Source organism: Nannospalax galili, unplaced genomic scaffold (genome assembly GCF_000622305.1).
Source record: "Nannospalax galili isolate Female #2095 unplaced genomic scaffold, S.galili_v1.0 scaffold1759, whole genome shotgun sequence".
Lineage (NCBI taxonomy): Eukaryota > Metazoa > Chordata > Mammalia > Rodentia > Spalacidae > Nannospalax > Nannospalax galili.
The window spans coordinates 29,369-44,148 of record NW_008342711.1 but is presented as its reverse complement, the minus strand read 5'-3'; the positions used below and the strand labels follow the sequence as shown (position 1 = coordinate 44,148).

The following is a 14,780-nucleotide window of genomic DNA, read 5'->3' as shown; positions in this document are numbered from 1 at the left end:
CGTAATCCTTTTCCGTCCATTCAGCTAAAGGAGAGCTCCAACTTCAATCTGCCTCGGACCTTCCTGGTGTCAGGAAAACAGCGTTCTCTGGAACTCCAGGCCAGGTACTTGCCCTTGCCTATGCCTTCCCTTCAGCCCCCTCTTTACTTCAGACATGCATTCCAGGCCCAGAGATCCTTGCAGAGAAAGGGTGGACACCTTTCCTCAAAGATCTGGGCTTGCTCTTTAGCCTAGGGGTGTGTAGGAGGGTGATCGTGAGAACTAGACACCATTTAGACTCATGGTAAGTTCTGCATGGTATGTGGTAAGCTGGCACTTCTACCAGGGAAGCCATTTGGAGAGCAAATAAGCTCTAGAAGACAGGAAAGAGTGTGATATTAATCCTATCGTGAATAACATCAGAAATGGCTACTATCATACTTGGCTACCATCAGTCCATTTTAAAGATTAAGAAATTGAGGCACAGAACAGTTATGCAGTTATCCAGCTATAAAGAATCAGAGCTGCAGTTGGAGCTCAGGCTATCTGGACCTGACATCTGGGCTCCTAATGCTGCTTTCGGAGAGCCCAGATAAAAGGGTTTAATAAGGTTGTCATCAGGGTTAGAGAATGAATGTACATCAGTAAATGTCCCTTTTTCTGACAGACTACATGGAGTGACAAGTGACTGATGAGAACTGCATGGAGGCAGAAAAGAGATGAGTGTGGCCTAGAGGGTAAAGACAGCTAGGATTTGGGCCTTGAAGTTGTAGGAGACTGAGAGAGCCTCCCTGAGGCCTGGCAATGGGGTGCAGAACACCCAGCAAAACAGAATACAATAATATCCACAGAAGGTATAAGCCACAGGGACATAGAGGGGGAGGGGTGCCTAGAGGGAGGGGTGGGCCTACAGAGGAATGCTGGCTCCAGAAGGCCCACCCAGCAGTGCTCGATTTTCTCCTAGTTTTAACAGGATGGCATGGTGTTGGCTTTGTAATCACATTTACTGTCCTCAGTTAGCCCAAGTTGGCCCTGCCTCAGCCTCCTCAGTGTTGGGATAATAGGTATGAGCCATGACACCAGACTCTTTATTTTTTAATATTTTATTATTTTTTATGTGTATGAGTGTACTGCCTGCATGTGAGTGCACCCATGTTGTGCAATGCCCGCAGAGGTCAGAGGAGGGCGTCGGATCCTCTGGAACTGGAGTTATGGACAGCTGTTAGCCACCATGTATGTGCTGGGATTCGAACCTGGGTCCTCTGTAAGAGCAGTCAGTGCTCTTAACTGCTGAGCCATCTCTCCAGTCCCAATATTTTTTTAAGATTTATTTTTATTATTTTTAATTGTGTGCACACACACACACACACACACACACGAGTGCAGGTGCCTGTGGAGTCTAGAAGATCCCCTGGAGCAGGAATTATAGGCAGTTGTTAGCTGCCATGTGGATGTTGGGATTCAAACTCAAGTCTTGTGTAAGAGCAGCCAGTGCTCTTAACTGCTGAGCCATCTCTCTAGCCTCACTTCCAGCTTTTTGTGGATGCTGGGGATCTGAACTCAGATCTTGATGCTTGTATAGCAAGCACTTTACCCACTGAGCCATTTTCCTAACCCCTCTCTACATTTTATTATGAATGTTTTCCAAACTATAGAAACATTGAAAGTATTACACAGTGAACTCTCACAAACCCATTTAGATTCTGTAAGTTGTTACCATTATGCTATATTTTTTTTTAACATAGCTATCCTTTTAGCCTCCCACCAATCCGGGGCTTTAAAACTTTTCATTGGGATATATTCATTGTACATAGTTGATGAGTTTCATAAAGACATTTTTCATACAAGTATATCATGTATTTTGACCATACTTTTGCTCTATAACCTCCCTTTTCCTCATCCTCTCCCCCACAAGTCTTGTTTCTACTTTCATATATATGATTTTATGTATGTCTGTAAAAATCTAGGATCCACAAATGAGAGAAAAACATGTGATACTCGCTTTTCTGTATCTGACTTACTTAGCTTAATATAATGATCTATAATTTTCTGGCTAAAGACATTTTTTTTCTTTATGGCTAAATAAAGAGTCCATTTTATATACATATGTGTGCATATACCACATATCTTAATCCATTCATCAGTTGACAGAACTCTAGGCTGATTTCATGATTGCTATTGTGAATAGTGCTGCAATAAACATAGATGTGCATGTATCTCTGTGGTATCCTGAATAGAGTCCTTTGTGTATACATACAGGAGTTGTATAGCTGGGTCAATGCTAGAAGTATCACCATACCTGATCTCAACTTCTACTACAGACTCATAGTGACATAGACAGCATGGTGCTGGCACAAAAACAGATAACAGAATAGAATGCAGGACCTAGAAATAAATACACACAATCACAGCCATCTGATTTTTTTTTGGGGGGGGGGGGGACAGGGTCTTATGAAGCCCAGGCCAGTCTTGAACTCCTGATCTTCCTGCTTCCTACCTCCCAAGTGCTGGGTTTACCCAGCATGCCTGGCTAAGTCATCTGATTATTGACAAACATTCCAAAAACATACATTGGAGAAAAGACAACTTCTTCAACAAATGGTGCTGGGAAAATTGAATATTCACTGATGTTGCAAGCATCACCATACATCACCCCTCAATGGTGGCCAGCAAACCACTAACTTAACTAGGGTTTGATACTTGGTTTAAGTACCACCACCCCTTTTCTTTGTAGATTATTTTTATATTTTATTTTTATGTTGTTTGTGTGTGTGCGTGCGTGCGCGCGCGCACGCCTGTGGAGACCAGAGGCGTGGATCCCCCTGGGGCTGGAATAGGGGGCTGTTATCCACTGGATGTGGATGCTAGGAACTGAACTTGGGTCCTCTGCAACAGAAGTATATATTTTTAACCACTGACTCATCTTTCTAGTCTTTGGCAGATTCTTCAGTGAAATGCAAAGGGCTTAAGATTACAATGAGCACACATTAGGTTTTCTGTGTTACTTTTGTTGTGGGGGGCAGTGTTCATTATAGGACCTTACTTCCCAGGCAAAGCACGTAACAGTAAGCTATATTCCCACACTGCAATGAGCTAAATATTGACTCATATCCTAACATTTTGTTCACATCCTTACTCTTTCAGGATGTAGTCAGATTTTCATATTAGAAAAACCCACTTGATGCTTGGAATGTGCATATGGAAGGAAATTCAGAGTCTAAATAGGAGGCATTAGGTAGTCTGGGGGCCTATTCTAGTGGTTGGTTGGTAAAGTTCTACCAGGGCCTTGGAGAATGCAAGGCAATAGAAGAAATCAGGGAAGAAAAGCAGAGAAGGGAAGTTAGTGATTGAGTGTGTACTGTAGCAGACACCATGTGGGGCACTTTATACAGCATTTCAGCATGGTCAGAACAGCACATAGTAAGATGGATATTCTTCATGAAATGAAAATAAACTGCCCTACCTTCACGAAGTTGGCATCTTAGCAACTGGATATCACTGATAGGGTTTCATGTTTCATATCTTTTCACACACCTTACCTTTACTCCTCTACCTGAAGCCTAGCACCTCCCTGAGGAAACCTTCCTTAAAAGCCCCACTCACACTTGAGGCTGAGGCAGCCCCCTCCTCTGGGATCCTCAGTCCTAGTTTCATCTAGCCTCAGCACGGATTTCCCGTTCATTGTCCTTCTCTGTCTCCTCTAGTGGACCATGAGCTCTTGAAAGCAAGGTCTTCTCTGAGGCTCAGGTTCCTAGCACAGGGTCTGGAAGATATTAATAATTGTTGAATAAATAAACCCAGATAAAGGTTAGGAGACTTGTCTAAAGTCACATAACCATAAGGGAAGAAGTGGAGAGTCAGACCTACATCCTAACTCCAAAATCCCATCGCAATTACTTTTGTTGGTCTGCCTAACCCAACATTTTTCTTTTCTCCCCTACAAGGACTGAGGAGGAGAAGAAAGACTGGGTCCAGGTAACATCCAAGAAGGCTTTGTGGTAGGGGTCTGGAAGAGTGTTAACAGGTCTCTTAGGGGTTGATATACTTTACCTCAGAACTGTCTAAACAGATGGGCCTGGATTCCTGCCTTCCAACAAATGTTATGATCATTGTTTTAGAGATAAGCAAACTGAGGGCCAAAGGTTAAGCAGAAACAAATTCTTTTAGAGGCTGGCTCTTCTGCTCTTCTAAGTGAGTCAAGCTCTAGACCAGTCAAGCATTAGCCCAGCCAGCTGCCTGGAAGGCCATCTCAGGTTTTCCAGCCACCTCTTTCCTTCCTTCATTTTATAATTACCAGACTTAGATCTGAATTTAAGGAAGGATTTTCTCAGGGTCATATGTGTGGTAGGGGCAGAACTAGGCCTAGAACTCAGTTTTTCTGACTCTAAAGCGAAGGCCATAAGAAGGTATGGTAAGGGTGGAGATGGGTGTCTTGTGGCGGTGATCTGATTTCTCATTTCTCATACCTCCCTACCAGGCCATCAACTCCACCCTCCTGAAGCATGAACAAACCCTGGAGACTTTCAAACTATTAAACTCAACAAACAGGGAAGATGAAGACACTCCTCCTAACTCTCCAGTAAGAGTCCTACTCTCCCCTTGCACTGGGACCCTTCCAGGCTTAAGTTCCGACCTTCCCTTGAGATGATCTTTTCCTTTCACAGAAAGTAGACTAGAGAGCATTGCAGACCCTCAGAAGTAGTCTTCTGTTAGGGATGCAGAGAAGTCACTGGGAAAACCACAGCCCCCAAAGTAAAATGACTTATTTATAATAACACAGTGTGGTAGGAGCAGAGCCAGACTCAAAGGCAGTTATTCTGTTTGTGTGTACCCCCCCCCCCACCCTGTGATGATCCAAGTCTTGGAGCAAAGGCAAGGAGGGCTGGCTGGATCGGGCTGAGGAGTTGTCTCTGATCTGGGACCTAACCTTCTCCCTAGAATGTGGATCTTGGGAAGAGGGCACCTACGCCCATCCGGGAAAAGGAAGTCACCATGTGCATGCGCTGCCAGGAACCCTTCAATTCTATCACCAAACGCAGACACCACTGCAAGGCCTGTGGGCATGTGAGTGTTGGAAGGCAGGGGCAGAGCTAAGGTGGGGACAAGCTAATAGCCCAGAAGCCCACTTCTGAGTGGGTACCCTCCAAGTAGGAGGCAGCTGCAAATCTGCTGTGATAGTTGGTATACTAAAGTCCACTGAAATCAGGCTGCACTTGCCCACTTGCTGCCTCAGGTGGTGTGTGGGAAGTGCTCTGAGTTCCGGGCTCGCCTCATCTATGACAACAACCGCTCCAACCGTGTGTGCACTGATTGCTATGTGGCCTTGCATGGGGTACCTGGGAGCAGTCCAGCATGCAGCCAGCATACACCCCAGCGCAGGAGGTCCATCTTGGAGGTAAGAGCTAGCTTCCTAACCACACAATCCCAGTGTGCCCCTGCTACTGACCCAGTGTGATTGAGGCCTGAGCATCTCTAAAATAATATGGTGCTATGTGCACCCCCTAATCAGGTGACTCAGGCTTGGAGCAGGGAAAATGAGTGTAAGAGTAATTTTTATTGAAGTACTTTACCTATTTACTCCTCACAGTCACTAATCTACCTATCTCTTACCCTCAGTTTACAAATGAGGAAACAGCATCAGGTTATTTGGCCAACTTACCCAGTCAACAAGTAACGTTCCTGTTTTGTTTTTCTGAGATAGGGTCTTACTACGTAGCCTAGGCTGTTCTTGAATTTCTGATTCTCCTATCTCAGCCTATCAGGACAATTTTTAATGAACAAGTTGCTTTTATTACATAGTAGTATAAATGGGATGACATAAAATATAAATACTTTAACACCCTTCCTATCTTTCTAGGCCCACAAGCATACAATTTTGGGGTGGTTGTTTAAGTAAATCAAGGTATCCAACACTTAGAAAACTTACTCTGTGTCAGGACTGTTCTAAATGCCTTTTATGTGTCAATTTAATCCTCACAAGCACCCTCGGCGCCCTCTTCCCAAATCCTACATTTTCATCTAGAGCTTGGATTCTGAGCCAGACAGCACTAACCACCTACTTATTCCCTTAATTAGATGGCATTTCTCAGAGTAGGCAATGGGTACATGATGAAAAAGGTTAGGTCTTACTGTCACTTAAGGAATAAATAGACTGAAGAGTGCCTGACCAGCATTTCTATGCCCCCACTGAGATCTGCGTACTAATACTGTTAGAGGCAGCAGCCAAACCTGGCTTTGGATCTAGACTAAGGCCCAATCACTTCTGCCACCAATGCTTTACCGCCTTTGTCTGAGACATGGGAATAGCAGTCCATAAATTATGGGGCTATTTAATCCAAGAGACTAGCCTTCTGTCACCATTGTTTTCCTGTGTCTCTGGTAACAGAAACAGGCCTCAGTGGCTGCTGAGAACAGCGTCATCTGCAGCTTCCTGCACTACATGGAGAAGGGGGGGAAAGGATGGCACAAGGCGTGGTTTGTAGTCCCTGAGAATGAACCCTTGGTGCTGTACATCTATGGAGCCCCTCAGGTGTGCACTCTGTTCCTTCAAGGTTTTTTTTCAGCCATCTGGCAAAGCTAGGCGGCCCCTCCTCTGTACTCCTTGTCCTTAGCCAAGGGGAACAGAACCCCCACTCTTAAGCCACAAAGACTAGGTAGAGATAAGTGATTGTAGGAAAATGAGGGTGAGGTGGGAAGTCTGGGCTTTCTGGAGAAAACAGAAGTGGCTACACAATACCTCTAGGTCTGATGTGGAACAGGGAAGAGAACGCAGATAAAGTAAAGAGCTAGACAAAGACCTGAAACCAAAGTGGTAGACTTGACCAGCTGGTTTGGGGCGAGGGGGCGGGGTGTGTGTGGACACAGATATGAACCGGCCTGCATACCAGTCCTAGTTCTGACATTTTTTTCCACTCGTTACAGTGAAGGCAAGGAAGGTTCTTAGCAGGAAAAGGAAAAGCAGGGAGATCAAAGCCAGTTGGCTGCACAGGCAATGTCCAGCCACATGACCCCAGCTTTGTCCTTCCCCAGGATGTGAAAGCCCAGCGCAGCCTGCCCCTCATTGGCTTTGAAGTGGGGCCTCCTGAGGCAGGGGAGAGGCCCGACAGAAGACATGTCTTCAAGATCACACAGAGCCACCTAAGCTGGTACTTCAGCCCGGAGACAGAGGAGCTCCAGCAGCGCTGGATGGCTGTGCTTGGCAGGGCAGGCCGTGGGGACACATTCTGCCCAGGGCCCACACTGTCTGAGGACAAGGAGATGGAGGAGACAACAGTGGAAGCTTCAGGAGCCACTGCTGAACCTCCTGAAGCCCCCCAGACCCAAGATAAGACCTAGAAGGTTTAGGGGAACTGGGAATCCCTACCCCACACTCCAACTGCCCATGTTCGATTGGGGGCTCCAGCTCCTGCCCCATGCAGTCAATACTTGAATTCCTATCATGGGCACTTTCAATCCCGAATGCTGAGTCTTGGGTTTTTTAATTCATCTTTTCACAAAATATGGGCTTTAAAAACAATATTCCTATGGTGATATTAATTTTCTTAAATCCCTCTCCCCAGAAAGGGTGGGAGCTAATTGCTAGATCCACCTGAATTAGGCTGTTTTCTCCTAACACCCCACAGATCCTGCTTCCATCCACTCCCCCCCAAAAGCACCAGAAGCAGGAGACCTGGATTCAGGTGCCAGCTTTGCCACTGATCCTGAGACACCAACCCACCTTTGCTTCCTCAGCCAGTGTCTTCAGATGTATGACTTCACCAGGGTGGTGACTAGACCCCCGCCCCCCCGGCCTTTCCCATGGCTTATAGCTTCTACCTAGCCCCGAAGTAATCCAGTATTTTATTGTCTAGACCCACGGCAGGGCCACTGGGCAGGACAGGAATGGGAGGGGGGAGAACAATGGATACTGTTTTTTAAAGAAAAATACAGTTTATTTCAGGCTTACAGTAACTTTCAAAGCCCTGCTATGGTCTGTCCATTTGTCCCAGGCTACTGGAGGTGGGGGTGGGGGGAGTGGCAAAGAAACTGCTCCTTGCTGAACTCAAGCTTAGCTCCCAGAAAGCTGGTTCCAAAAGCAAAAAAGAAGGTGTTACGTTATTATTAAGGTCTTAGGCCTCATCCCTGGACTTAAAACAGCCCAACTTTCCCAATGAAACCACTTAGTCAAGGTCTTAGAATTCTTGAGAGCATTCAAGACAGAAACATTCCCGGGAAGACAGAAGTTCTGGGCAGGGATAAGTTAGTTGCTCCGTAGGAGGTTGGGGTGGAGGTAAGGGAGAGGTATCACAGCTACTTTTGCTTACAATTCAACAATTCTCTTTCAATTGCATGTTCATCTCACTATTCCTGATCCAGCCAGTCCACAGAATTCTTGTTCTTTCCACAAATGTACCTGCCACAGTCTGGCTTCTCCTTTAACCATGGCCACATGAATCCCCCATCTACAATGGCTGCACCCAAGAGGTACTATGCGGGGAGACCTGGCATCATCGTTACTCAGATGGTATCTTAAGATTCAAAGGGCTCTGACAGAACAGATCCCATCAACCCTAGAACCAAAGATCCTAGGGCTTTTCTTCCCCTGAAGGGTGATGGAAAAGTGAGCAAGGTGGTGATATGGTTATAAGTCTATAGCCCTCCAAAACAGTCCTTATAAGTCTTAGATCACTTAACAAGAGCCCAAACCATTTCCAGCCTGCCTCATTTCTTTCTCCGGACAATGGTCCAACCATCTTCTACTATATCCTCTTCCTTAATAGTCTGGGAGTCTGGATGAGAGGGTTCAGGCTGGGAGCAGACCCCATCCATAGCAGCCCCATCATTTGTAGCTGTGATCTGGAAGGAAAATACAAGAGAAAGCACTTATTACCCAGGCACTGTTCCCAGTGTTCCCATGACTGGCTGTGTAAGCTATCCCTCTTGATAATACTACCACTAACAACCACCATCATCACTTGCCTGTGTATCTAGCTACTCTCCCTGAAAATTAAAAAATCTGGATCCCCCACCCATGGGCACCTCCTCACCTCCATGTCTTCCACACTGTCCACATCATCTTCATCCACATCAGTCTCTCTGGCTGTCCTAAGTGTGGCAGCTGCAACTTTACACTTTTTTTGGGTGATGTGAGAGGCCATCTCCCTCAGAGCAGCCCCATCACCCCTCTCGAAGTGGTAGAACATGGTTTGTAGCTGCTGGCTCACCTACCAAGGAAACATTCAACCAGTTTGGACTTTTCAGAGAATCTACCATACAACTGGCTTCTGTTTGCAGCAGAGTAGGGAGAGGGATGGAATTTTCCAAAAGACAATGGGGCTCTTCAACAAGTTTACCAATGCAGCTGGGCATGGTGGTGGATGCCTATAATGGAGAGACCTCTGAAGCAGGAGGACTATGAGTTTGACATCAGCCTGTGCTCATAGAGAAACAAAAGTTCATCAGTGAAGCAACCATACACTGAGGGCTGGGATGATACTGTGAAGGAGGGCCTCCTAGCAAAGAAAGCACTAGAAAGTATGCACTAGTGGTGCACACCCATAATCCCAGCACTTGGGAGGCTGAGGTAGGGTAGCTGCCATAAATGTACGGCTAGCCTGGGCTACATAGTGAGATCCAGGCTGTCTAGGCTAGAGAATAAAACCCTGCCCCCCACCCCCAAAGGGCAGAAGATGCAAAATGGAAGGAAATCTCATTGGGGGAGCCATGTTAATTACAATAGGGATGGAATTTGACCTGGCTCTGTTTGTCCCTAGTATGGGGGTGAGGAACAGGGCTGATTGGGAATGATCTGTAGAAATAAAAGAAAGGTCATGTTTGGAAAGGCAATAAGGAATCTTAAAAGGATCTTGTTGATGACTTAAAGAATGATTACAACCAAGAGTCTTGTCTCAAAACAGATAGTGGGGAGAAGAAAGACTGCAGGCAGGGGGAAGGCAGCTGTGTCCACAAGAAGCTCACCTGGGGCAGACTACCATCCTCCACAACTGTATCAAACTCAGTGGTCATCAGCTCCCCAAGGAAGTCTTCCACTTCTTCTAGCTCCAAATCAGCTAAGTAGGAAACATAGGGCCCTTTAGACAAAGACCAGCCAATTGATTCAGCTCTGCCCACTATTCTTCAGTACTTTAGTATTGTTTATGGTTGGAAGGTAAAGGTCCAAGTGGTGCCACCTCACCTATTCTGACAGACCTCAACTCAAGGTGACCTTAAGCAAACTACTTATCTGAGCCTCGCATTTCTTATCTAAAGTGAAGCTAATAGGGCCTGTTACAAGGGCTCATCCAACACAGTGCCTGGCACAAAGGAGATGAGATCCCTAATCCATGTTAATTTGCATCACTTCAGGACTGACTTTTGAAGAACAGAGATATTTCACAGTTGTGGCTCCACTAATGTAGGAGGCCAGACTCACTGCGGTAGGTAAGAAGAAATGGCAATGGGACTTCCATTTTAAATTTTGTTTTTTGAAATGGTCTCACTATGTAGCCCTGGCTGGCTTGGAACTCAGAGATCTACCTGTTTTTGCCCCCTGCATGCTGGGATTAAAGGTGTGTGCCACCACATTTGGCCTCTTCCGTAATTTTTATGGTGCCAAGGATCAAATATAAGGCCTGGCACATGTGAGGCAAGCACTCTACCAATGAGCTACACCCTCAGCTGGATGTGGTACTTCCAATGATGAAAATCATCATAACCTTGATACCAGCCTCCAACTTTCTGACTCTGGCTAAGCCCTGATCATTGGACCATGTTCTCCCTTTTCAGAATTAGACTTAGCTTTCTCTTCTCTGCATATATTCTTATTCCTATCACTCAACTCTAACCACCTCCAAATCTCTCTCCAGCTCAGGCTGCTTGTGTGCCCAGATGTTAGACAAGTGCCTCCAGCCCCCATATCCAAAGGCAGATTACCCCACTTCCAAACCTGCATCTCATCCTCTAGGGTCCCTCTATACCCAATGGAAGGCACTTAATCCACTCTGCCACTCAAACAAGAAACCTGCCTCTTTTCCCACCTGCCCCCAAGCACTATCTCCCCCCTCCCCCACCATTGCTATAGCCCCATTTCAGGCTTTATTTTCTAGACCAAAACAGCCTTCTCATGAGACTTTCCCTCTCTACATCATGCTCTACACCACTTTCTGAATTTTCTAGCTATCAAACCCCATCCTATTACTTACCTTAGAACCTGACCATGAATTTTATCATCCATTGTGACATTTCAGTTTGCCTTTGGGAAATAGCTGTTATGCTGAGTTTAAGGTTTTTGTTTTGTTGTTGTTTCAGTCATTTTGAGACAGGGTCTCCCTATAGCCCCAGATGGCTTGGAACGTGCTATGTAGACCAGTCTGGCCTTGCTCTCACAAAGATCCACCTGCTTCTGCCTCTGGGATTAAAGACGTGGCCACCATGCCTGGCTGCTTTGTTTTTTAAAGACAGGACTCATGAAGCTAAGACTACTGTCAAACTCACTATGTAGTCCAAGGCTGGCCTCGAACTCCTCATGGCAATCCTCCTATCTCTACCTCCCAAGTGCTGAGATTACAGGGTGTGTGCAATGTCTGGTTTCTGTGGCACTGGGGACTGAACCCAAGACCCTTTGCATATTAGGCAAGCATTCTACCAACTGACCTACATCCTCAGCCCAATTCTACTGAGTTCTAATGGAGGCTCTCCATAGAAAGCTAATGGAAGACAGAGCCAGGCATGATGGCACATACCTAGTACTTAGGAAGCTGAGGCAGGAGAAACCTGAATTCCAGGTCAGCCTGGGCTATAAAGGGAGATACTGTCTAAAAAATTATAAAGTGGCTGGGCATGGTGGCTCACGCCTTGGGGAGACAGAGGTAGGCCGATCTCTGTGAGTTTGAAGCCAGCCTGGTCTCAATAGCGTATTCAGGCCAGCTGTGGCTACAGGGAGACCCTGTCTCAAAAAGACCCCCCCCCCAAAAAAAGTGGCAGTTAGAAAAAAAGAGACCGAATAAACTTTTTCCCATAGAACATCTAACACCACAAGTCTTCTACAGCATATATTTACAAACACTGGTCTAAAAGATATAATTAAAGGCTCATAAGGCTTTCCATGTCTTATCCTTTAGGTATAGGATATGTTTGTACACAAACCCCCACCTCTGTCACTTTCAAAATACAACACATTATCTCCTCAGTTCATTTGAGTGTTCCTTTATCTATCTCTACCCAGTTCACTCAATTCACAAGACTCACCTCAATCACTACTCTTGTGAAGGCTTCTCCTCAGGCTCCACTATCTCAAGAATTCTGAGCTCCTCTTTATTAGAACAGGTTGTAATTATTCATTTACCTATTTGAAATCCCTCACTAGATAGTACACTTTCTTGAGGTATGACTCTACCTAATAGTATCTTCATATCTAAGAAATTAATGAATAAAGAACTATAAACGCTATAGCATGCAACACTTCTGTTAGGTCCTCTTGTTCTGATATAGCCTGCAAAAGACAAGCCTAAGGTGTAGGTCTTTGCTTTAGAGGTAGTTGCATGTGGTTACTGAGCACAAGCACTTGAAATATGGCTAGACCAAATTACGTGCTTGGGCTGGAGAGATGGCTCAGCAGTTAAGAGCACTGACTGCTCTTGCAGAGGACCCGGGTTCGATTCCCAGCACCCACACGGCAGCTATGAACCATCCTAAAGTCCAGTTCCAGGGGAATCTGAAGCCCTCTTTGGCACTGCACGACATGGGTGTGCTCACATACATGCAGGCAATACACTCGTATATATAAAATAAAAATAATAAAATATTAAGAAGTGCTAAACCCAGTAAAATCCCAGATTGTGAAAACTTAATACTAAAAAAAGTATAAGTATTTCAATAATGCTTAACACTTATGACACACAAAAATACTTTAGATGTAGGTTTATTGTTCCATTATTTTAAAACTTTTATTTAGGGGTGTATGTGTGTGTGTCTGTGTATATGCCAGGTGAAGAAGACCTCAGATCTCCTGGAACTGGGTGGTTATGAGCCACCACACATGGGTGCTGGGAACTGAATTCCAGTCCTCTGGAAAAACAGAAGTGGTCTTAACTGTGTAGAGTCATCCCTCCAGCACTTTTATTTTGAGGACAGGATCTCACTATGTAAGCCAAGACTGGCCTCAAACACTGGGCAGTTCTACTTCAGCCTCCACTGTGGTGCTAGATTAAGACATGCACCACCATTCTGGGCTTTGGATGTTGAGTTTAATTGTACTACTAATAATTGCTTATTTTATTTATTTGCAACTTTGGGGACTGAGCCTAGAGCCTCACATATACTAGGCAACAAGCACTTCCACTGGGCTATATTTCCAACCCTCTTTATTTTTTTATTATGAGACAGGGTCATGGTGGGTTGCTCAGGACAGCCTTGAACTTGAGCTTCTTTTACCTCAGAAATAGCTGGGATTACAGGCCTGAATCACCAGGTTTCACTGCTTTTATTTTACAACCCCTGAACTATACGGTGCTTTTATCGGAAGTTCTCTAACTGGCTACGCTCCTCATACAACAATTTTAAAATTACATTTATTTATTTGTGTGTTTGTGTCCACGCGCGTGGAGATGTGAGGGACAATCTTGGGAAGTCAGTTCTCTTTCTACCACGTGGGTCCGACTCAGATCACCAAGCTTGGCTGCCAGCGTCTTTACCGTCTTGAACCATCTGGCCTGCCCCTGATCCAGCAATTTTGTGGATTGAGTCACATAGTTCTATTTGACAGCAGTGGGATCCTTTTAATACTCATTTTAGGAACTAGGAAAGTGACTCTCCGAAAGGTAAAATGTGTTGTCCAGGATGATAGCATTATTCAGTGTCTGCCTGAGACGCACTCAAAACCCACGAATCTGATTCCTAAGTTTGCCTTCAGGTACCAACCCACAACTGCTCAAGAGAAAGCACGGACTCCGCCACTGCAGGCCCAGACAAAGAGCAGCGTCTCACTCACCATTGGCGATGAAGTAATCCTCCACTGCACCCCTCAGCCACTCGGCCTTCTCCTGGCTATGTACGCCCCCGAAGCCATTCTCCACCGCGATCTGCGAACACAGGCCCAAGTCCACCATGACAGCACCGAATTCAGCGTTCCGTGGCCTGGGAGTCTGCCGCTTACACCGCCCAGTCAAGGCTCGGCCGCTTCACCTGAACAGATCCTGTTTTGCCCCGAGCCCTGACTGTGATCCTGCCATTGCCTCACTCACCTGCAAAGCAGGCCAAGCGTCCAGTGCTGCGCGGACGCCCGCCCCGAAGAGCAGTCGCACATCTTCCTCGGAGTCCGCCATCATCCGCCCAGATCACGTGATACCCAGGCGGACCAATCACGCGGCAGCACACACCAGGCAAGATGAGCGAAAAGCCAATCCTCAGAACACAGACTCAGTTTTCTGGTGACCTGGCAGCAAGACCAGAACAATAGAAAAACTTGTCAGTGGTAGGTGACACCCCCACAGTTAATTATTTGTTCTAATTTAACTCAAAGGATGCCGGACGTGAAGAACGTAAGAGGCCATAACTTCTGGATCCGTGGGTTCCCGGATCTAGAGCAGAACACTTAGGAAAATATAGCCTAAAAAAAAAAAAAAAACCAAAAAATAAAGCTCTTCGTTGTAGGGCCGGTGAAATGGCTTGGCTGGCTTGGCGTGTAAAGGCAGTTGACGCCATACTTGACGACCTGAGTTCAATCCCCAGGACCCACATGGTATAAGGAGAGAACCAATTCCCAAAAGTTGTCTTTTGATTGCTACATGCACGCTGTGGCACACGCTTACACACACACATACACA

General features: G+C 45.8%; 2 protein-coding genes across 3 annotated transcripts in view; one reads left to right on the top strand and one right to left on the bottom strand.

Moving 5' to 3' along the window:
• The window catches only part of Fgd1 (FYVE, RhoGEF and PH domain containing 1), a 41,355-nt gene extending 33,422 nt beyond the window's left edge, over positions 1 to 7,933 (top strand). The window contains exons 13-19 of the mRNA XM_008838746.2: positions 25 to 104; positions 3,924 to 3,954; positions 4,457 to 4,558; positions 4,918 to 5,043; positions 5,213 to 5,374; positions 6,365 to 6,508; positions 7,009 to 7,933. Coding sequence (XP_008836968.1) covers positions 25 to 104; positions 3,924 to 3,954; positions 4,457 to 4,558; positions 4,918 to 5,043; positions 5,213 to 5,374; positions 6,365 to 6,508; positions 7,009 to 7,314 — 951 coding nt within the window. The 3' untranslated portion in view covers positions 7,315 to 7,933. The remainder of the gene's footprint in view (positions 1 to 24; positions 105 to 3,923; positions 3,955 to 4,456; positions 4,559 to 4,917; positions 5,044 to 5,212; positions 5,375 to 6,364; positions 6,509 to 7,008) is intronic.
• Tsr2 (TSR2 ribosome maturation factor) lies at positions 7,889 to 14,357 on the bottom strand. Of its 2 annotated transcripts, XM_029566252.1 has the most exons (6): positions 14,199 to 14,357; positions 13,946 to 14,036; positions 9,937 to 10,028; positions 9,006 to 9,182; positions 8,679 to 8,814; positions 7,910 to 8,041 (listed from the first exon to the last, which is right to left on the bottom strand). In XM_029566252.1, exons 1-5 carry the CDS (start codon positions 14,280 to 14,282, stop codon positions 8,680 to 8,682), a joined length of 579 nt encoding a protein of 192 aa, XP_029422112.1. In that variant the 5' UTR covers positions 14,283 to 14,357; the 3' UTR covers positions 7,910 to 8,041; position 8,679. The 2 variants fall into 2 exon arrangements, with proteins under 2 accessions (XP_008836969.1, XP_029422112.1); XM_008838747.3 differs by having other exon boundaries at positions 7,889 to 8,814.
• Positions 14,358 to 14,780: the final 423 nt, after the last annotated feature.

Bases quoted from the DNA above. Each gene is read 5' to 3' on its own strand.
- Tsr2 (XM_008838747.3), bottom strand. From the start codon at position 14,282: ATGATGGCGGACTCCGAGGAAGATGTGCGACTGCTCTTCGGGGCGGGC. The intron at 14,037-14,198 runs GTGAGTGAGGCA...CTGTGTTCGCAG, and splicing joins ACGCTTGGCCTGCTTTGCAG to ATCGCGGTGGAGAATGGCTT. The intron at 8,815-9,005 runs GTGAGGAGGTGC...TTTTCCTTCCAG, and splicing joins ACAGTGTGGAAGACATGGAG to ATCACAGCTACAAATGATGG.